This window comes from Elephas maximus, chromosome 15, assembly GCF_024166365.1.
Source record: "Elephas maximus indicus isolate mEleMax1 chromosome 15, mEleMax1 primary haplotype, whole genome shotgun sequence".
Taxonomy (NCBI): Eukaryota; Metazoa; Chordata; class Mammalia; order Proboscidea; family Elephantidae; genus Elephas; species Elephas maximus.
Genome location: NC_064833.1, coordinates 36,754,147 through 36,776,802, shown reverse-complemented (window position 1 = coordinate 36,776,802; position 22,656 = coordinate 36,754,147). Strand labels below are relative to the sequence as shown.

Sequence of the window (22,656 nt, the reverse complement as noted above, 5' to 3'; positions counted from 1 at the left end):
ACTGGCAAATTACTTTGTAAATTTGTGGCACCCATTTGTATAAGAGAATCAGTTTCTCTGGAGCGTTCACAATAAAAATGTGTTGAGATAGAGAGTGAGGGGAGAATAGATATGATAGGGAAGTCTTCTCTGATGAGGGGACAGTTGAGCTCAAGTCTGAGTGATGGATTGAATCATCCATAGTAGAGCATTCCAGGCTAAGAGAAACATGTGCGAGACTCCTAAATTGGAAATGAGCGTTAAGTGTTAGAAAAATAAAAAGAGAGCCAGTGTACCCAGATCCTGAGGAGGAAGGGAGGAAGAAATTTGGGTTGTAGTCCAAGAATTTGGTAGGGCCAAATTCTGTAGGATTTTGAGGGCCATGATATAGATTTTGGATTTTATCCTAAAAGTAGAGAAGTGACAAAATGTGATTTATAGCCCTGTGACTATAGAAATGGACTGTAGGAGAGGTTGGAGTGGGTTCTTGGAGATTAGAAAGCCAGCCACTGCGTTGAAAGATAAAGATGGTTTGGACTAGAGACACAGAAGTGGCAATAATGAGAAGTGGTCAGGCTTGGGTTATGCCTTGGAGGTAGAGCTTAAAGAACTTGATAGATTTGATGAGTGAGTAAAGGAAACACAAGTCAATTATAACTCCTTGATTTGAGACTTGAGAAAATTATGTTTAATGGTTTAATTGCTGTCTTCCACACTAGATAGAACCTTCATGAGGGCAGGGACCTTGCCTGGTTTATTCATTGTGTATACCCACTGCCCAGCATAAAGCCTGCAGGCCACAGATTAGGCACTCAAAAATATTATTGAATAATGCAGTAATTATTATAAAGCATTAACAGGTTGTCTAAATTTTTGGCATGCTTTGATGTCTTGTCATATGAAAGCTCTAAATAAATAAAGATTTATGTTGCACTTTCTATTTTGATTTTTATATAGACTTAAGTCCATTTACTTCTTGTTTGGTGATTTCTTTTATTATGTCTAAAATATCATTTTTTCCCCAAAGGTTTGATTAAAAATCCTGCTTCTACGATTATTATTTTTATGTTTAATTCTTGGAAAAACAATCTGAAATTTGTTATTTAAATGATGTGAGATAAGAGGCTAAACTGATTTTTTTCTAAATTACTAATTAGTTATTTCAACTTCATTTATTAATCCTTTCTTTTCTGTTAAGAAATGTTTATTGTTTATAGAATTCTTATAAATAATAGAGTCTACTGCCAAACATTTATTCTAGTACTACTGTCATGGTACTAGATGGCGTTTTTATTGTGATTTTACCACATTGGAAAATATGTATTTCCGGTATGTAGTCTAGGGAAAGCTATAATATTTGCTTGTATCTCTCAACAATTTATTCTTTTAGATGTTCTAGAACTGTGCTGCCCAATATGGTAGCCACTAGCAATATATAGATACTTCTATATTGAATTAAAGAAAATAAAAAATTCTGTTTCTCCGTCTCACTAGCCCTATTTTAAGTGCTCAGTAGCCACATGTGGCTAGCGACTACCGTGTTTGACAGTACAGAATTACAGAACGTTTCCATCTTCACAGAAGGTTCTGTTGAATAGTGCTTCTCTAGAGAGTCATTTTTTTTCAAGTTTCTAAAAGTTTCTCAAAGGAATTTAAAATTGAATACCATGATGTCTTTATAATAATTGATTTTCTATTTCTAGGAATGTGTTAGGCAGCCACAGGTATAAAACGGGTTCTTCCTCTCACCCATAAAATGTGATTTTTTTTTCCCAATACATGTCATATATGTTTTTGGTCAAGATTAATCCTAGGAATTTTAAATGTTTTGAAGCAATTTAATAAGTTCTTTTAAAAAATCTTTCTTCAACCATTTTTAAATTTGGGCATTCTACTTTCATTTTTTAAAATATGGTAATTTCTTTTAGAGAATTCTTATGTTTCACTGTATTTTCTAGTTTATTAGCTTTACTTTCTGCATAATATAAAAAGTGTCTTTTTCTCTTCAAAATGTATTTAGTTGTGCTTAACTTTTTAAAAAGTAAATTCTCAAAGATTTTAAAGTTTTTAAAACGGTATCAATTTGTATTCAGTTTTTGTCCACTTCTCATAAAGAAACTCTGGTCCCACCTGCCCTGAAATATTTTGACACCCATAGATAGCTTTGTGTATTTCTACTGTGACCTACCAGTGTGGATTTCATCATTTGCTTTCAGGACATTTCATTTGCTTCATTGGAGTTCTCACAGGTCATTTTGCTGCCTCTCCTAGGTACTCTGAAGTCAGAAAGCTAGGACTAGGGGAACATAGTATTTGAACACAAAACTAAAAAACTATACCAGTTATGCTTTAGAAAAGTTGTTTTTAAGGAAAAATTCAAAGTGTTTTTTTTTTTTTTAATTATACTTAATTTCTAATCATATTGCATTGTAATACATTTTTTTTTTTTTTTTTAGAGACTATTGAGCTTTGAAATTCCTAATATTTGGTCAGTGTTTGTTGTAAATATTTTATGAAATTCTTTTAAAAATTTATTCCCAGTTTATAGGAAACAGAATGGTATGTAACATCTAATTTTGTGCATGTGTATTCTATTTTATTAACTATGTTGCTCAGAATCCCTATGCTCTCAATTTTTTGTTTAATCAGTGTATGGCATTGTGATAAACCCGTTGCTGTCAAATCAATTTGGACCCATCACAACCCTATAGGACAGAGTAGGGTCCATAGGGTTACCAAGGAGTGGCTGGTGGATTCGACCTGCCCATCTTTTGGTTAGCAGCAGAGCTCTTAACCACTGTATCACTAGGGCTCCATTGTGATAGTGGTTTGTTAATATTTTCTACTTACTACTGCTGTTGGGTTTTTTTAAAATCAGTATCCTATAACTTCCATTTGCTTATTCCTTTTATCTGAAACTACTTGTAATATTAGTATTGTTAACCTTAGTTTTTTTGTTTTTCTTATGTTGACTAATAAATTTTTGCCTATGCTTTAATTTGGGACCTTCTTTAACATTTTTAAGTATTTACCTAATGAAAAATTAGTACAGTTTTGTTTTTTATTCCAGTTTTAAACTTGTTCAGTTATTTGTCCTGTTATAAGTTGCATTCTGTTTTTGTGTTATTATTTATATTCTAATTTTCTCTTTTTTGAATATATTATTACTGTCTGCTTTACATGTCTTTATATATTTGGGAGGTAGAAGTCCTACTAAATGTAAAGTGTTACTCAATTTTTTTTTTTAAATCTATATTTATCTTATTGTCAAAAACAAAATAATTTAATCCTCTTTTGGAGAAGAATAAAATCTGGTGTTGTTGCTTCTTTTCAACCCTAATTCTCTCATTAATCTAATCTGCTTTACTAAAGTTGTTAAAAATTAATTCCTTTTTCAACATGTATTGTGTAATACTTTATTTTGTTACCTTAGTTCAAAGAAACATTTAGATTCATCAGAATCAAAACTTCTTATATTTGTAATTAGATATTTTCAAAAATTATCTTTTTGTCCTTAGCAGATTTCAGCATTTCCTATAAATTGTTTTTTTTTAAACATGGTTTCAACATTCTTAATGGTTAATTCATTCATCTCCTAGATTTTCAGAGAACATCTTTGAATAAAATAAAAAAAAATTCATTCATCTCCTAGATTTTCAGAGAACATCTTTGAATAAGGTCTGCAGAAATGGTATTTTATGATGTAGTCTCTGAAACCCAGCAAATTTGAGACTGTTTTGGTTAATGTCACATATAGTCAAATGATTATGAAGTCCTTTCACAGCCTATCCCTGCAAAGTTCTGTTAGCTTTCACTTTTCACCTCAGGTTTTTTTTTTTTTTTTGTCATTTATTTTTCCTTTTTAGGTAATTTATTTTGTTAGACTGATAGCTTTGGGGATAGGAAGAAGTATTTGGGGGTAGAAAGACAATTCCTTCTTTATTCTTGTTATTTGAAAATATTGCAAGGATTAACTTGGTATTGCTTTTGGTTGTTTCACTTAATCTCAAATATTTGGGGACTTTCTTTAGGTCTGGAAATTCTTAATATGTATAAATTCTTAATATTATACGTATTGCTTATTCATCACATACTTGGTTTATTTTATTTCAGGATTCTCTCTTGTTAGTGGGTCTCTTCCCTGTTATCACCTCTCATCTTTTTAACTTGTTTTTTCCTTTGTCTGTATTGTCCTGTTATTTCTCATCATATGTTTCTGCACCAAGTGTGCTATATATTACTTACCATTATACTTTTTATTTTGGTTTCTGCAATTTTTTATGACAACATTCTTTTCTTATTACATATTTAGTTTATTTGAAATAATACCCTCCACAATCTTACTGAAAATGTGAAGCACATTTTTTTGAAATATTACATTTATAAAGTAAATCTATTTCTGGGAAGTCAGGGGATGCTTTCCTCTCTTTGTCATTTGCATAGCGTTTCTCTTATGTTCCAAATTTCTTCCCCATCACTAAATGCCAACTGCTAGGTGCTCTATTTATTTATTTATTTTTTTAACATACCAAAATAACAGATACAAAGGGTCAGCAGGCTTTGAGGATTTCTGTCACCTCCCTCAGATTGTCCTGGTTACTCTTTTCCTCGGAGGTGAAAATGGGAAAGCCAGGTTGATACAGAGTTTCTAGAGAGGTTCCAGGAGTTCTCTGGGTTATGCAAATGGGTAAATGCTTGACTGCTAATGAAAGGTTGGCAATTCAAACTCATCCAGAGGCACGTAGGATGGAAGACCCGGCAATCTGTACTGAAAGGTAACAGCCTTAAAAACCCTATAAAGCACCGTTCTACTTCACACACATGGTTCGCCATGAGTTGGAATAGACTTGATGGCAACTAGGTTAGTTTTCCGTTTTTTTAGCATGGTTCCTGGCCGGGACTACATACCCAATTCATACTGTTTTCTCCATATCAGTGAGAGTCCCTATAGAGGTTTGCAGTCTGTATTGCAAAGGGAGAGTGTGATGTATATGGAGGGCTAATCATGGCAAGAATCATTTTGTGGTTATTGGTAAAATGAAGATTTAGCCATAGGCTCTAAGTTCTTACCACATGTTGTAGAAAATGGAACAGTTCGTGAAAGAGATCTAAATGACTTTGGAAGCTGAAGGATAAGCAGAATTCTTCCAGAATTGTGAATTTGTGTGCTTTCTTGCCCCTTGTTCAGTGTTGTTGCTTCTGCCAGTTCCATTGAGTTTTAAAGGAATTATATGTGTCTTTTTTTTTTTTTTTCATTTATTCAAGCATACTCCTAGAAGTACAACTCTTTAGTTTAGAAAATAGATTCTAATCCATTTTAGAAAATCTTTCATCCAAACAGATGAATTTTTCTTTATCCCTCCTTTGTTTAAATGTACTTCACTTTAAGGCTGAATTAGTGATTTGCCACATTACATTCTTTAATGTGAAAATCTTGTCACTTGACAATGCTGGATGTGCAAGATGTTACTCTAGTGGATAAGTTACCTTTTAAACTTTCAATTAAGCATAATACAAATCTGAATTTTTCCTTGTCGATGTTTTCCTTGGTTATCTGTATAGTTTTTAAGTACCTTTACCAAATTTAGGATAACTCAGCTTGCTTTCGAGTTGTGTTAAATTTAAACTACCTCTAACTTTCTGATTAGAGGACTGTCTCTCTGTTTTGCAGCCCACGCCCTTCACACACTTGGCATTCTACTCCCAATTTCATGTATCGCTTCTTTCAAAGATTTTGTGAAATTTTTCATAGCTGTAGAGGGAATTCAGGTAGCTTTCTTGAGGCCTTTTAAAATCCTCAACTCATCAACAGTTCAAAAAGGATCAGATAGATGTACCTGTTCCTGCATCCCACACTGTAATTCCCTATCAGGTTAATCCATAACCCATTGCAGTCAAGTCGATTCCAACTCATAGTGATCCTGTAAGACAGAGCAGAACTGCCCCATAGGGTTTCCAAGGCTGTAAATCTTTACAGAAGCAGACTGTCACATCTTTCTCCTGCAGAGCAGCTAGTAGGTTCGAATCACCAATCTTTCCAGTTAGCGGCTGAGCGCTTTAACCACTGCACCACCAGGGCTCCTTCTCTATCAGGTTACATATTGTTAAAAAAAAAAAAAAAGTAATGATTTCTGTAACCTCATTTAGAGCTGCCTCATTTGTCACAGTTCATCCTTCTAAAAGTTTTGGGAAGCACGATGGGGTGGAATCCCCCCTTGATTTTCCATGAACCAAATCTCCATGTAGTACATGAATAATTCTCAAGTGCAATGGATAAACTAAATGGCCAGACTGATGTTGTGTGTCTCTTCAAATGTGGAAAGGAGGTCTCATATAAAAAAGATGCTACGGAATTAATGAGTCAAGTTTTCTATTAGTGCATACACCACACACCTCAATAGAACAGGGCATTCTTGAGCAAAGTAGAACTAAAATATAGAGGCACAAAATGACCTCATGGGTTTACTGATGAGAGATAATGGGACCCTCCTATTTTGCCTCTCCTAAGACTTGACGGCAGTGGGTGGTGGGTTATTGTTATAGAGATGTTATCACTCTGATCTGTGACAATTTCACCCTCCCACAAGTTCAGAACACAAGTCAGTGTGTCCAAAAGTTGGCCTAGTATCAGAATAACTTGGGGTTCAGGATACAGATGCTCATTCCTCGGTCCCATCACAGAGCTGCTTAATCTTTGGGAGTGGAGCCCCAAAATCTGCATTTTTATCAAACTGTCAGTGTGAATCTAATGCACACTACAGTTGATGTCCTCTAAACTAGAAACTAGAGGATAAGACTGGGAACAAAGAGAAGGGCAGAATTAACGGTAACACTAGAATTTTCCTCTAGGAATATAGAGTGAACCTGAGTAAGTTTTCACAAACTTTTTCCATATTCCTTTGCTACTTAAAAACAAATGTTAGCCTGATTCCAGGAGAGAATGCTGAAATGGCGAATGGGTGTGGTGTAATGTGGTGCTGTGTATCAGGTGAGTACTTCCTTCCTTTTTGTAGTCAGAAAACAAAGGGGTGAATCAGATTGAATGCTTTACTTAACAGTGAATGAAATCCACTGACTGACACATTTAATTACTTGCATTTGCTGGTAGGATTTACTTGTTAATTTTTTCCATGCCAAGAGTAAAATGTTTTAGGTATATAAACACAGAGGGTCAGAGCTGAGAGAATGGTTTTTTAAAACAAAGCCAGGAAAAAATAACTAGGAAAATATTATTAACATATAAAACATTATTAATATATTTTGCTTCATGCCTTTTATACTGTATTGGTTCTAAGTAGTAATGGCCCAAACAGCGACAAAATCTAAACAAGGCAAACTGATAACCTTTAATCCATGTTTAAGGCAAACAGTTATTAGAAAATAGAAAAATTTTATTTCTAGATTTATTAAAGTTAGATGTATGTCTATGAGTGTTGAAAATTTTATATAAGAATATAAATATTCTTGAAGTTACAGATTCCCCCATACTTGGTACTATTGCACTGAATATTAGATTAAGTCCTGGTATATCTAATATTCTGCAATTTTCTATTTTGAGGAAGGGGCTCTGCATTTTTTTGGTTTGAAGGAAGAGAGGGTAATTGAGGTTGAATGGACGCTGGCAAGAACTTTTCTGGGTTTTCATTAAGATTATGTTATAAAGCCAACACTGAAATAAGAACTTTATACTGTACTTATCTTACCACCTTCAAACTATAATAAATGCTTTTCACCCCTGTAGTTTAAAAGAAAAATTAAATTCCATTTAACTGGAAAAGTAGATACTAAGCCCGAGTTTCTGCCACATATGGTGCCATATAGGCTGTTCTCTGAGAAGTGCATACATAGGTCTGTGTCTCATGGAGGCTGTGAAGAGTTTATGACTCAAAGATTTGGAGAGCTGTGAGCTGCCAAGGAGGGTTCATTTATATGTGCTCTCCACCTTTTGGCTTACCCTATAACTTCAGCTTGTAAAGGTGCTTGCTTTTATTCTATCGTAGGCTTTGTTGCCAAAGGGAGAGGATATTTCCTTTTTAAGAGCACCCTTAGATGCTTCCTCCGGGTTGCGACTGCTGGAGCGGTGTGGATAAGCTAGCTTTGTTATCACTGGCACCCTACCTGCTCTCCTAATTCTCAGGAGAGTAAGTGTTCTTCTTAAAAAATATAGCTATATTGAGTGCCTCTGTGTCTTTATACACTCTTTTAATGTGCTAGTATAAAGTAAAAGTCTTTCTGAAGATATGTTTTATGGGGAAGTGCTTTCTGGGGCCTCTTGAGATGTTCACAAGTACTGGATTGAGGTACCTTTATGGTGGTTTAGTGACAAGGTAGAACACCTGTTATAAAGTGCTGTTTTGATATGTATCCCAGGGTATGTTACTATCAGAGTGGATTGAACATGTTGATTTTGTTTTTACCTCAACTGGCACAACACCCTTCATCTTGTTAGGGTTTTGCAACTATAGATATACTGAAGGATTTTCTCTTTTTTTCATCCCCAAAGATGAAAGAGATCTGCCAGAATGAAAAATTGGAAAATGACACATATACCTGTGAAATTAGGCAAATTCTTATAAAGTTCGTACTCCAACAAATATGCAGAATCAACAACAGTGCTTTGTTATGTGCAGAATTTTTTCTGGCTATGCAAATAACATATGTACAGGACTGTACAGGCATAGAGAGAATATTCATTGTTATTTACTGTGTCAAAGCCAAACTGAGGGCCAAACTGGCTGTGTTCCAGGAGCAGGAGGCCACACCTATTTGTGAAAAACAGATTTCTGTAGTTGCCCTCACCTTGACTATTTGGTTCAAGGTGGTGGTGCTAGTGGACATGTAGTTTTTGTGAGCTGCATATCTGGGTTAACAATGAAGCTTGGCCATGATGCTGCTCCAGAAAATCCCACAGACCACGCTTGGCCTGTGCTCTTCTGGTCTGATTGTTACAAGAGGTTGGAGTGAGGGATGGTGAGCAGAATGTGTATGATCTGTCTGGGACGTCTCTCTTCACATAGTTTGCCATTTATTGATTAGTCAGTGTTATAGATTGAATTGTGTTCCCCCAAAATTTGTGTGGTAAATCCTAACTCCTATGCTTAAATCCTAATCACCAGCTGCTCTGTGGGAGAAAGAGGTGCAAGTATACTTCCATAAAGATTTATATTACAGCCTTGGAAACCCTATGGGGCAGTTTTACTCTGTCCTTCAGGATCACATTGAGACTGGATTGACTCAAGGGCAGTGGGTTTTATACTTGTTGATGTAATCCCATTTGTGAATAGGATTTTCATTGTTATGTTTATGAGCCCATATCAGTGTAGTGTGTCTCTTAAGCTAATCATCTTTGAGATGGAAAAACAGTGTATTAGGCACAGAGGAACAAGCACAAACCAAGGGGAAGGTACATGCCACATGAAGATTGCCCCAGGAACAGAAGCTGAAAAGAGACAAGGATTTTCCCCCAGAGCTGACAGAAAGAAAGAACACTTTTCCCCAGACCTTCAATTCAGACTTCTAGCCTCCTAAACTGTGAGAAAATAAGTTTCTGTTCTTTAAAGCCACCCACTTGTGGTAGCTCTCTTATAGCAGTACTAAGAAACTAAGACAGTCAGCTGTGTCTGACTGGGCACAGTCCCTTCCTCTCTGGACACCCAGAGTGCCTCATGAAATGCTGACCTCTGAAGGAGGAAGATGAGGAGAACATTTGAACTGTTTGAAGCTCTTGGTCTTCTAGAGACAAAAACATCAGCTACAATTTTTAGAAATTGAGACGCTGCTCCTTACTGTAGGCAAACACATGTGGGAGGTCCTTTAGTAAAACAACTCTGTGGTCCATTGCTTGCATAATCTAGGGACTCTTGGAGGGTATACAGAAGCAGCATTGGGGATCAGTCAGAAGTGGCTACAGTATATTCCATGGCATCACCAGAGTCTTCCTAAAGAATGTTATTTGAGTACTTGTTGGCCTCACAGGCATTGCTTGGGACAGCCATTTTTATTTTTTTTTTTTTAGAATTAACCACCATTAAATAAATAAACTCGAATTGCCACTTACCAGGAGTGACTACTTCGAGTTGCATCAGCTACAATCCACAAGGTCTCTCCTTTTGATGTTTCAATTTGGTGCTCTTATTGGAAACCAGTGTTTGTTATCTTCATGCATGGCCGCTCGCTTCCAATTATTAGTCACGTGGACCTCTCAAAGCACTATGATTAATACTCTTCTAGAAGAGGACTCACATTCTCATCAAGGTGCCCTTGTATGCTCCCCTGTCCCACTTAATGTGTTGTTGGCTGACATGGAATCAGGCCCTGATACTTGATGACCTCATGCACATTAGAGTGAAATGCTGCCTAGTTATTTGTGATCCATAAGGTTTTTCACTGGTTGATTTTTGGAAGTAGATCACCGGGCCTTTCTTCCTAGTTCTTCTTAGTCTGGAGCCCTGCTGAAACTTGTTCAGCATCATAGCAACAAGCAGGCCTCCAGTGACAGGGGGCTTGTGGCTGTGCATGACGTGCACTGGCTGGAAATTAAACCTGGGTTTCCTGCATGGACGGTGAGAATTCTACCGAGCACTTAACCACTGTACCACCAGGGCTCCCCAACCCAAACAGAACCTCTAAATTTATTGGAAATCTATTTCAGACATTGTCACATGATATGATAACAAATAAACCAAGTAAGAATAAGTTATATTTTTAAAATACAGATTTATCACTTTTCTTTCTAATCAAATTAATCAACACTTATGGAGCGAACAGTTATCCACGTGTAAGCAACTGTGAAAATGAAATACTTCTGTTTTCAAACTTGTTTTAAATGTATATGGTATTTGCAGCCTTTTAAGTATATAGAATACTATGAAAAATTTTTTTTTAGTGGTTTTGTATCAGCCAGGGATTTCATTCTGACTTTGAGATAGCAAGAATCGCAGAGCCCTCATGCCTCTTCACACGTAATCACAGGATTCGATCAAAAAAATTCCTGGGTCTACCCATTATTGAGGTGGGGAGTCTGTACAAATTGAAAAACATTGTATTGGTTACATTAAGGAGCCCTGGTAGCGTAGTGGTTAAGAGCTCAGGCTGCTAAGCAAAAGTTGGCAGTTTGAATCCACCAGCCCCTTCTTGGAAACTATATGGGCGGTTCTACTCTGTCCTATAGGGTTGCAATGAGTCAGAATTGACTCGATGGCAACAGGTTTTTTTTTTTTGTTGTTGTTGTTACATTAAATGGCGATAGTAAATATAATTTATACGGCTATAAGTCAGAATGGGAATTCCAGAACACTTAATTGTGCTCATGAGGAACCTTTACATAGATCAAGAGGCAGTTGTTCAGACAGAACAAGGGGATACTGATTGGTTTAAAGTCAGGAAAGGTGTGCCTCAGGGTTGTATTCTTTCACCATACCTATTCAATCTGTATGCTGAGCAAATAATCCATGAAGCTGTACTATATGAAGAAGAACGGGGCATCGGGATTGGAGGAAGATTCATTAACAACCTGCTTTATGCAGATGACACAACCTTGCTTGCTGAAAGTGAAAAGGACTTGAAGCACTTACTAATGAAGATCAAAGACCACAGCCTTCAGTATGGATTACACCTCAACGTAAAGAAACAATAATCCTCACAACTGGACCAATGAGCAACATCATGATAAATGGAGAAAAGATTGAAGTTGTCAAGGATTTCGTTGTACTCGGATCCACAATCAACAGCCATGGAAGCAGCAGTCAGGAAATCAAAAGACGCATTGCATTGGGTAAATCTGCTGCAAAAGACGTCTTTAAAGTGTTGAAGAGCAAAGATGTCACCTTGAAGACTAAGGTGTGCCTGACCCAAGCCATGGTATTTTCATTCACATTATATGCATGTGAAAGCTGGACAATGAATAAGGAAGACCGAAGAATTGAGGCCTTTGAATTGTGGTGTTGGCGAAGAATATCGAATATACCATGGACTGCCAGAAGAACTCTGTCCTGTAGGGTTGCTATGAGTCGGAATCCACTCAACGGCACTGGGTGGGCCAGAAGAACGAAGAAATCTGTCTTAGAAGTACAACCAGAATGCTCCTTAGAAGCAAGGATGGCGAGACTGCACCTTACATACTTAGGACATGTTGTCAGGAGGGATCAGTCCCTGGAGAAGGACATCATGCTTGGCAAAGTACAGGGTCAGGAGAAAAGAGGAAGACCCTCAACGAGGTGGAGTGACACAGTGGCTGCAACAATGAGCTCAAGCATAGCAGCGATTGTAAAGATGGCGCAGGACCGGGCAGCGTTTCATTCTGTTGTGCATGGGGTCGCTATGAGTTGGAGCCGACTGCACAGCACCTAATAACAACAACAAACCATAACAGTGACTTTTGTATAGAATTTATATTCCAGTGCAATTGTTTTCAAACTTGAACACGGGTAAGAATGACCTGTGAAGTTTGTTAAAACAGATTTCTGGGCCCAGCCCTCAGAGGCTCATAACCAGTAGATCTAGGATGGGGTCTGGTAATTTGCATTTCTAAGAAGTTCTCAGGTGATGCTGATGCTGCTGGTCCAGGGATCTCTTGGAGAACTGTTGTTTGCTAATTAGCTACTTGTACTCAGCCAGGGAGGTTAGGCATCATTTCAAGAGTAGCTTTTTATTAAAATACTATGTCCGAAGGCTTAATTAGTAATTAATTGTGCATGTAAAGACTCGGTAATAGGCAGGATCAGAGAAAACCAGCTGGTATGAGTGGATTCAGACTCACGTGTTACAGAGTAGAACTGCTCCATAGTGTTTTCTTGGCTATAATCTTTGTGGAAGCAGTTTGCTAGCCCCTTTTCCCGCGGTGCACTTGGGTGGGTTTGAACTGCCAACCTTTAGATTAGTGCAAACCGTTTGCCCCACCCAAGAACGTTAGGGTCAGAAAAGGTGTAAATATATGTGTAAAAAAGGAATTGATTTGATTGGATGGGGATTAGATTCAAATTTTATTAGTTAAGAAGAAAAAAAGTTGGAAATATTTTTCTTGATTTGTTTTCTCTAATTAAATATTTCTGTCCCACATCTTTGCAGTGAATCGATACTTTCCCGTCATTTCCTGCACGTAGCCGTATTGTGACACATGAGACAAACGAATGCATAGTGAGTGTTTTTAAGGGCCATGCTTAATTTATTTTTGCCTTATGAAACTGTTTAAGAAACTTAGTCATCAGAGCCCTTTGTTTAGTGTTCATTGTTAGACTAGTTTTTTTTCCTCTTGTTGATTTTTTTTAATCAACATGTACATTGTTTTTCATTTGCTCTAGAAAGAGAAGGAAAAATATGTATCCATCCTAGAATCAAAAGACTGCATGCCCTTTCTTTTCTATTTCTTATATCTTTGTTTTAGAAAAATAATTTTAAAAAATCTTTTAGTGTTACAAATTTAATTATGTTTATAAGCAGGTAGGATTGTATCAACTAGTTTTTTCATATACACTTATATAATAGTTTTGTGGAATTTAGTTTCCTAGATAAGAATAATAATAATATTTTGATGGTGCTTTGTGACTTCGAAAGAAAAAGTATTTTTTTTCCTTTGTACAAGTCTATAAAGTTATCTTTTTTTGTAAAAAGCAGTAAATTCAATTAATTCGTTTCATAAATATTTATCAGCCACATACCATGTATCGGAGGTTCTGTGGATAGGTTCGAATCCTTTCCTTTCTTACCTAAAAAGTACTTAAAAAAAAAATCTAATATACCTAATATACTATCTTCATGTTCTTCTTAAAACTTGTTTTTTTTTTGGGTGGCGGCGGGGGGATTCTTGCTTGCCTGATCCCACATCACCAAGCATGAATAATGAAGGCTGAGGATGGCAATCACCTCTTTGAATAACCAGGAAAAGACCATGGATTCACACTGTCAAGTGGAGTAAATGTCCTTTAACAATATAAATAATAATAATTTAAAACTGTGTCTCTAGACTTGTAAAAATTTTGGCTCAGTTCATCTGTCCTTGATTTGGTTTTCAAATTTATTACAATTAAATTCAGTTGAAATATTTTAGTAACACAAGTGCCATGGCTATATGTAAGTCACTATACTTGCTGTTTACGGCTATAAATGTTGGTGAGATACAGTGATAACAGCAGAGGAAATAAGAAATATGCACAAATAACTAGATGTTAAGCTTTTCCTGTGCCCCATGTTAAGATGGGGAACTCCATTTTTATAATTAAAAAAAAAAAATCTCATTATCATGTGTACATAAAATTTGTTTCCTTAGCTAGATCATCCCCTCCTTTAGGACTGGGGACATTCCATCTTGTGCACTACTCGTGTCCTAGGATCTAACACAGTGCCTGCTGTGTATGGCACCTTCAGTAAATATTGGTTAAAGGAATAAAGAAAGAAAGGATGAATGAAAGTCTTACAAAGAAAACAAAATAATATATGATATCGTCCATCTTTTGTACTTATTACCAGTTAGAAACCTTTTTATTGAAATGCATTAAAATTACACAAAAATATATAGTTTTGGTAATGAGTATACTTTCATATTTCTTCATGATAGAAGTACTATCCTTAATAAGCTAAGAATAGCTTCGTAAGGCTCTGGACTAAGACCCGATTATAAAATATTTGAATTTCAGGGCCAACTCTGTTACCTCCTGGGTCAGTGCACAAAGCATTTACTAATGAATTTTCTCAATGCCTGAGTTTCTTCCTGAATGTAATTTTGTCATTAGAGATTCTAGTTTAAATTTGTCTGTATTTCCTTATCTGACTTTATTTTTTCTGTGATATCAGTGTTTAACCTACTATGTAAGATTAGTTACTGCTTGCAAGGGTTGCATATGTTCTAAGTAAAATTGCCATTTTCTCCTTGGCATCATTCAGTTAATTTGAATGGTTCCCAAATAAAGGAAGTTAAGGGGAAAAAATGATAGAATTGAAATTGTTTTTAGATTTGTATGTAAGAACTCTTAATACTGCCATCCATAAAAACCTTGTAGCAAAGAATATTATTCCATTTTTATAAAATCAAAGAGCTCGTTTTTTCCCCCAAAGAAACAATTTGAATAAAACTTGACCTCCCCTTCCCCACATTTTTTCTCTTTTCCTTTTTTTTTTTTTAATGGTCAAACTGAACCCCCTATTAAAATTCTCTAATATCTTTTTTGCATTAGCATTTCAGTACTCATTTTAAATATTCACGCATCTCTCTCTTTTTAATAAACTTAACAAAATTCAGGTAATTTCCTCCAACTTCCTTGATTGAAGGACAGCAGTTGGTGAAGATATAAAAAAGATGTACAGCTATGAGGAAAGCCCACAATCAATTATCCTGTAAGAAATAACATAACACATGGAAAGAAATTAATCAAAAAGAAGAACTTCTGCTATATGATTCTCTGGTCTTGCTACCTGCAGGCAACAAACGTAAATGAAGAAAAATAACATTCTTATTGCAGATAAGAGAAAAGTTAATAAAAATGGTTGCTTCCTACTACATCCCCTGATGCAACTATTGTTAAAAGTGAGTGATTGCAAGAAGAACTTGGTCGTTTAAAATACTATTTTTTTCTTTAGACTACAGAAATAAGGTTTTATTCTTGCTGTTAAGCTCAATTACATGAGTCAGTATGGATTTGCACTGTCCAAAGAGCATCCCTCTTCTCAGCCCCTTCTCATTAAATGGCTCTGTGGGATATGCATGAGACAAATGTAATAGGAACTGAGTGAGAAGCATGTTGAGGTGTGCTTACAGGGTAACGATGATTCATAAGGAAGTCCGAGGGTAGCAGCTGAAAACTCTGAGAGGAACTACTGAAAGCAAAAAAATATGCCTCAGATAAAATCAGGAGAAAGGTGCAAATATTTTAAAGGTAGAAATACTCCTATGCCACCGTAAGACAGGGAGGGGCACGTTTTTGTGGAATTTTTCTTATTTAGAGTCGTGTTATTTTTTTCCATTTCTAATTGAACAATCTGGGCATAAAGGTACAGAAATCAGGACACTAAAAATCTTCCCTATTAAAAGGACTTTATATTTTGTGTTTTACAAGTAGTATCCTGAAATTAACAAAGAAAGATGACGCAAGACTATATAGTATCAGGTAACGAGAAATCCTAATTTATTAACCCACTGCTTAGTGTTCTTTACATACAGGAAATGTAATATAAGTTCAGGATGACAAGTTCTAAGTTGAACTCCATTTCACCTGTCATCTGAAAGAGTATACCTGTAGATAAGTTTGACATATTTGTGTTTACATATTAAATGTGAATTGGAATTTGTTTATCCCTAATGTATACTTTTACGTTTGCCTTTTGAAAGGTATCACCTGAAAAATGTGGCTCAGTTGTTATACAATAATTCAAACACAATATATGCTTTTGTTTAAATTGTCAAATTTCAGTACCCCTATTTTAGAGGGTTTTACATGCCTTCTCACTCCTTTGCATAAATCTTTTGCAAGTGCCTGAAAAAAAAAAAATGAGCACATAATGGGAGCTGGTAACTTGGAGATAACCCGTTGCCATGAAGTCTATTCTGACTCATAGCAACCCTATAGAACAGAGTTGAACCGCCCCATAGGGTTTCCAAGGAGCAGCTGGTGCATTCAAACTGCCGACCTTTTGGTTAGTAGCCGTAGCTCTTCAACTACTGCGCCACAAGGGCCCTACTTGAAAATAGTATCACTGTTTTCATTAATTCATTACAATTTTGAGAAATTTGTAACATTGATGTGAACTCTTTGTACTGTGCATGATGAAAACGATTTAAAGTTTGGGATGGAGTTATAATTTTTAATATTAACAGTGCTGTCTGATATAAAAAACAATGTGAAGTGGCATACACTGAGAAGCACCATATTAAAAAGGTTTGAAAATATCAAAATATTTGTGTATTTTTTTGGAAAATCACCTAGTAGGATTTCTGAGCACACGCTGTGATGGATTGTTGTAATTACTGGGAATGGTAATATTTTAACGTGACTTTCTTCCCACCTGTCAGTTGCAATCAAGGCTGCCCAGTATTCTGAAACAGTCTTATTTTGCTGGGTGGCTAGTCTTGTGCAGCCTCTAGAATGCTTAGAATATTAATGCGCTGAGAGGAAGATGGAACACTCTCTATAGTTCCATTATAACAAAGTGTTTGTTTTGTTTTAATCAAAAGACATGCAAAACTAATGTATGATAAATTAATGCCAATGAGTACTTAAGAAAAAGGACCCCTTTTGGGAGATACTGCATCAGAGCCACGGAATTTGGCATATTTTTCCCCTCTTCACACTTGAAGATGCATGTTAATTCCTGTAGAATTTTATTTCTCTTTTGATGCCTCTAATTCTGAAGTGCTTTACCTTTATCTGAACAAAGATAACCTGCCATTTAGTAGGCTGCCAAGGTAGAAGGTAACTCGTTCAGACAACATAGATTGAAAGACACATTTAACTCAGTATTTACTATGCTGGTCTTTATCATTTCTTGCATTTTCTCATCATCTTGCTTACTATAATCTTCTTTGCTCTTGGTTCCTTTAGATCTTGTATATATATATTTTTCTCTCAAGGTTTTTTTGTCACCTTCTAGCTCTTACTCCACTGGCTATGGATGAACTTCAGGGATTTCCTCAGCCCTCAGAAGTTATAGCATCGATTTTCTTGTAAATTCATTTATCTGAGGAGTACTTCTCTAACTGCTTAACCACACAAATCCAATTCTTTATTTTCATTTCGTTCAACTATTATGTCACCAATGTGTAGGGTGGGACTACTTAATCTTGAACATCCCGTTTTCCTCTATCAAGTCTAGATCATTTAAGCAACCACCAGATTAAAAATTCTCAGATACCCACACTTAGGCTCAGGTATTACAAAGCAGCTGTTGGTACTGGCTAAATGAAAAGCTTCACTGTATCTTGGACCAGCCTTCAGCATTATTACATGTTGTAATCTGCACAACCCTTCTTCTTATCTTCAGATTTCTCTCTTTGGTCAGTTCAAAGTGATTCCTGAGTATATAATGGCCTCTCTCCTCTGAAAATAGAAGTACTACTTTGCACCTCCCAGAATCTCCCAGTAAACCATATCATTCATATTAAATATATCATTCATATATTCTGAGTAAACTATATCATTCATCTACGAAATATATCATCATATATTCTTATTAAAGCATATCATTCATATATTATTTATATCATTCATATATTATTTATATCATTCATATATTCTGAGAGGTGATTAACAGTGTTAAGGGCCGAACACATAGCACCCTTGTCTTCTTATAATTAGCATTTTAAAATGAGGTAAATATTTATATGTATAAACATTAAGACCATTAATTCCAGTGAGTGTGTTTGAATATCTGTAAATCAAAAGCAATTGAAGAGCTGAAATTCAGATTTCCTCACACTTGCCTGCCAAGTGGCCTCAATCAGAAGTAATTTTCTCCATGAGGGCACATGGAGCTCAGTTGTGAGCCTTTTCTGAGTAGATATTATTATTTGTGTCAAATTACGTGTGGTGATTTTTCTGCAGTGGACTTCTGTGCCCACTAATCCATACACAGGAGGTGCCATCATTTCTCCTTCATTGGTGCTATTTATTAATTGTACTTGTGCTTCAAGTGTCTCTTACCCTTTTAAAATGTTAGCTTATGGCCACCGATTATTTGTAAGGCTTTCTTGTTAAAGAAACATGTAATATAGAGAGTAGAGTGAGATCTGATCTTAAACCGTAAATACTGTGCATTTTAATAGAAACCTTTTCCCGGAGCCTGATTCGATAGCATGGCTAAAGAAATGGTTAATAATTTCACCTTATAAAGTACAGTAATTATATAAATCTGACACTTGCTTTAAGAGAAGAGAACTATAAATTGGCCATTAAACCTCCTTCTAGTGGTCTGTTCTAAATAGGAACAGTGAGATCTTGTATTTTGAACAGTGAGCTCAAGAATATTTTACCTTTCATTTGAGTTTTTGAAGTTTGCTTTTGAGAACAGGTGCTTTTATATTTAGTTACGTCAGGTTGGAGTGGCAAAGTGATAGTCAACACATAAGATGAAACAGCTGCTGGAATATAAAATAGTATACTATCAATGAAGATACACCATAAACTTTGATAAATGAAAGTTTTAAGTCATATATGTATATGTGTGTGGCTATGCATATGTATATACCAGCATATCTTGACTTCCTTGGAGATTTGCTAAACATAAACTGATGCTTTGTGGTTTTGTATTCTCTCACATGAGCTTTTCTGTTAAATTTTTAAGAAAATTACTTAGTTTGAATTTGGTATTATTGGTATAGGAACCAATTGGTTAAATCATTGAGTATTTTAAATAATTATTCAATTATATACTTTCCTTAATCAAACCTTCTGAATATGTTAAGAGGTATACTCAGAACATTTTTAAAAAGCATTTTTATTAGTAGTAATTTTATTTTTTCCAATATGCATGCATTCTCTTTATGATATATTGGCTTTTATAACCGAAGAGAATCCAGAAATTAAAAAAAAATCACTAAAATATATATGACTATTTAAAACATTTTACAAGAAATATTTTATAATTAGAGCTTTATTTTTTGTTAGCAAAACTCAGAACTTACATTCCAAAAGGAGCCATACTTGTCATTTCTGCTATAACTGACGTTAAAGCAGTTCCTTTACAGACTGATTCGTATGGGTCTAAATTATATAAATAAGAATTACTAAGCTATTATTTTATTTTTGGCAAAGTCTACAAGAAGATCTGCCTGGTCTTCTTATGGGGGGAGTAAAATTTTGATTAACTTTCAATAATCTGAGAAGAGCAGCAAGCGATTTCTTCATTTTTAAAGAGTAGATCCTTAAGCAGCTATGAATAAATAATTATATTACTGTGAGTGAACCATTTTCTGAAGATTTTGTGTTTAGGAGTTACCTATTTTTAATAGTTTTATTTTGGAAGGAATGCATTTATTACTGCTAAAGAATGGTTTGCATAGTAATATGATATTAAAAAAATGTTATTAAAAAAAATCTTGAGTGTTTACTTCAACCCTTTCACTTACTAGCTCGTAACCTTATTCTGGTTAACTAACATCCTGGGCTTCACTTTCAGTATCTGTAAAATAAAAATCATAATAACTCCCACATCTACTTCAGTGGATTATTTTAAAGTTCACACAAGGATGTGCTTTGAAATTCCTATATGGAATAAAAATGAGATGGCTTCACATTTTGACCAAACTTGTTATTATAAAGTCATTTGTTTGGGGGAAAAAAAAAAAAAGTAAGGAAAATATTCTATTATATTTCTCATTAAACTCAGAATTAATCATCAAATTATCTTCTGGTATTAATATAATCAGATAAGATGCATTAATCATTATATTTTACATTAATACTGTTTTATGAATTCCTTGCCTGTCTGGTATGTGACATAATTGTTCTAAAAGGTGATAGATTGTCAATTTTAAACTTGGAGTAATTAATATAAGATGAAACTAAGGTGTGGTCCATGACTTTGGAATATGCTATGCGCAAAAATAGAATCAATCCGTGGCTCTCTTAACCCCGTATCTGCATCAGCGTAAGGATTCTGTAAGAAAACACACTGTCAGAGTGCTTGGAATCAGTGCAGCCTCTTCTCCTCAACATTTGTTGATTTGAAAAAAAGGAAAAATAAATTTACAAAGGATAAACTTCATAAAAATATTTTTACTTGGAGGTCCCTTAATTTACATCCATGCACCTAATTCTGTCAGTGCCAACGTGCCATATGAATTTAGTCCTCTGGAAACTTACTTTTGGGAAAACACCAGATACACTGCTGTACTATATATATTTATTCTTATTTGCCTATGAATTTGTGTATGTATAAAATTTTTACAAACTTACTACTTAAAAAAAATATATATATATAGTAATATATGCATTATTTTAAATTATAAGATTTCTCCTTTGGCCTTGAGAATTTCCAGACACATTTCTAAGAAGTAAGAGAAAGAGACAGCCTCAGCTTTTAAGTATTTAGCCTGTCCGATGAGACTGCTGACATGAGTGACAATTAGTACAAATTACCATAATTGTGTTCTTTGGATAAAATGCCACATTACTTCTTTAGGAGCAAGTGCAGGCTTCTACTTAGCAAAATGAGTCCAATACTTTGATTCTTTAGAGGCAGTCAGAAATTCACAATCAGTCGTGTGCAATTCCCTCGTAGTCTGCTTCAGATCCTTCTGAACAACTCCATCCCTCCCTTTCCTTTCAATAAAATAGGTCCGTTAATGTAGTGCACCTCACTCTCTTTCAGTCTAAGGGAGTTGTATTTTTATTACTGAGAAAGTATCACATAAATACAAATTACATTTTTTCATTAGAAAACTACTTTTCATTTCAGAAAAAATTCAATTAATTATGAATAGGGTTATGCTTTCATCAGGGAGAGAAATATGTAATTTTTCTTCAAGCTTCAAACACGTATAATGAAATCTTTTCTCAGAACCCAGTCTTAAGATGGATTTTTAAAAGTATAGACTTTATTAAAATCTCAGTTCAATTAAAATGCATTCAATTACTTTAAATCTTTATTAAAATCTCAGGTAAAATTGTATAATGGTGTAAAAGAGACTTGTACTCTTTACCAGGCAGTTAATTCTAACAAATGAACATAAAGTGCACAGTTTTGCTCTTCAAGAGAGAATCAAAAAATGAGTTTTGGGTTGTGGGGTGGGGTAGAGAAGGAATGGAGATAGAGTTTGCCTCAATGAGGTAACTTCTGACTTCCTTTTTCTTCTCATCATAGGTCAGTGTTTCCTGTGAATATGAATGTAACTTTATCTTCTGTGAGTCCCCTCACTGATTCACCTTGATCTATTCATAGAATACATTTTCCTCACCACTGTAATCAAAAAGACCATACTTAAGGATATTATTTCATTTCTCCTTGGATATTTGTGGTACAGTGTCCCTGATTCTTTTTCAAGGGCCGCTTGAAGATGCCATTGAAGAGGAAGAAGAAGAGTGTCCGTCAGAGGAAACAGACCTCATCTCAAAAGGGGACTTTCCATTGGAGGAAAGCTTTTCCACAGAGTTCCGCCCTGAAAATCTGAGCTGTGAAGAAGTGGAATACTTTTGTAACAAAGGTAATCGTTGATGGTTGGATGAAATATGTGAGCCCATTACTCAACTGATTTTGTGAAGTTTTAAAAAATGCACTCAAAGTGCTGACATAAAATTTGACAGTCTGAAAATATGTGCAGAATTCTTTAAACATAAAATGTTATTTTGAGGGAACAAAGGTGAAATTCTACTTTAGTAGCAAGTCATTTTGTATATTTAAACAAAATCTTCAAGTTGGTTGGCCAATTAACTATGAATATTTTCAGGTTGGTTGACCAATTAACTATAATACATTTGTTGTTTATTATTTATTCATTCATTCTTTCAACAGATACTTATTGTATGTCAATTTCTTACGAGGTACTGTATTAGGAGTTGGGTATATGCATTGCATGGGACAGATAAGAGTCCCTGCCCAACATTCTGTCTCTCTCCTTTTGAAAAGTAAATGCCTTATGTGTTTGACTTTGACCTACAATGCCTGAGGATGGTGCTTTTTAGATATACTCAAATAATTAAATGCATATTATTTCTCTAATCTAGATGTTCTATTGACATACTAACATTATAATTG

General features: G+C 35.1%; 1 protein-coding gene across 2 annotated transcripts in view; it reads left to right on the top strand.

Moving 5' to 3' along the window:
- The window catches only part of ZFPM2 (zinc finger protein, FOG family member 2), a 530,635-nt gene that overhangs the window by 96,617 nt on the left and 411,362 nt on the right, over positions 1-22,656 (top strand). Inside the window, exon 2 of one of the 2 annotated variants that reach the window (XM_049854285.1) lies at positions 21,947-22,105. The exons of the other annotated variant lie outside the window; for it this stretch is intronic. Within the exon in view, the coding sequence (XP_049710242.1) occupies positions 21,947-22,105 (159 nt within the window). The remainder of the gene's footprint in view (positions 1-21,946; positions 22,106-22,656) is intronic. 2 annotated transcript variants of the gene reach the window in all.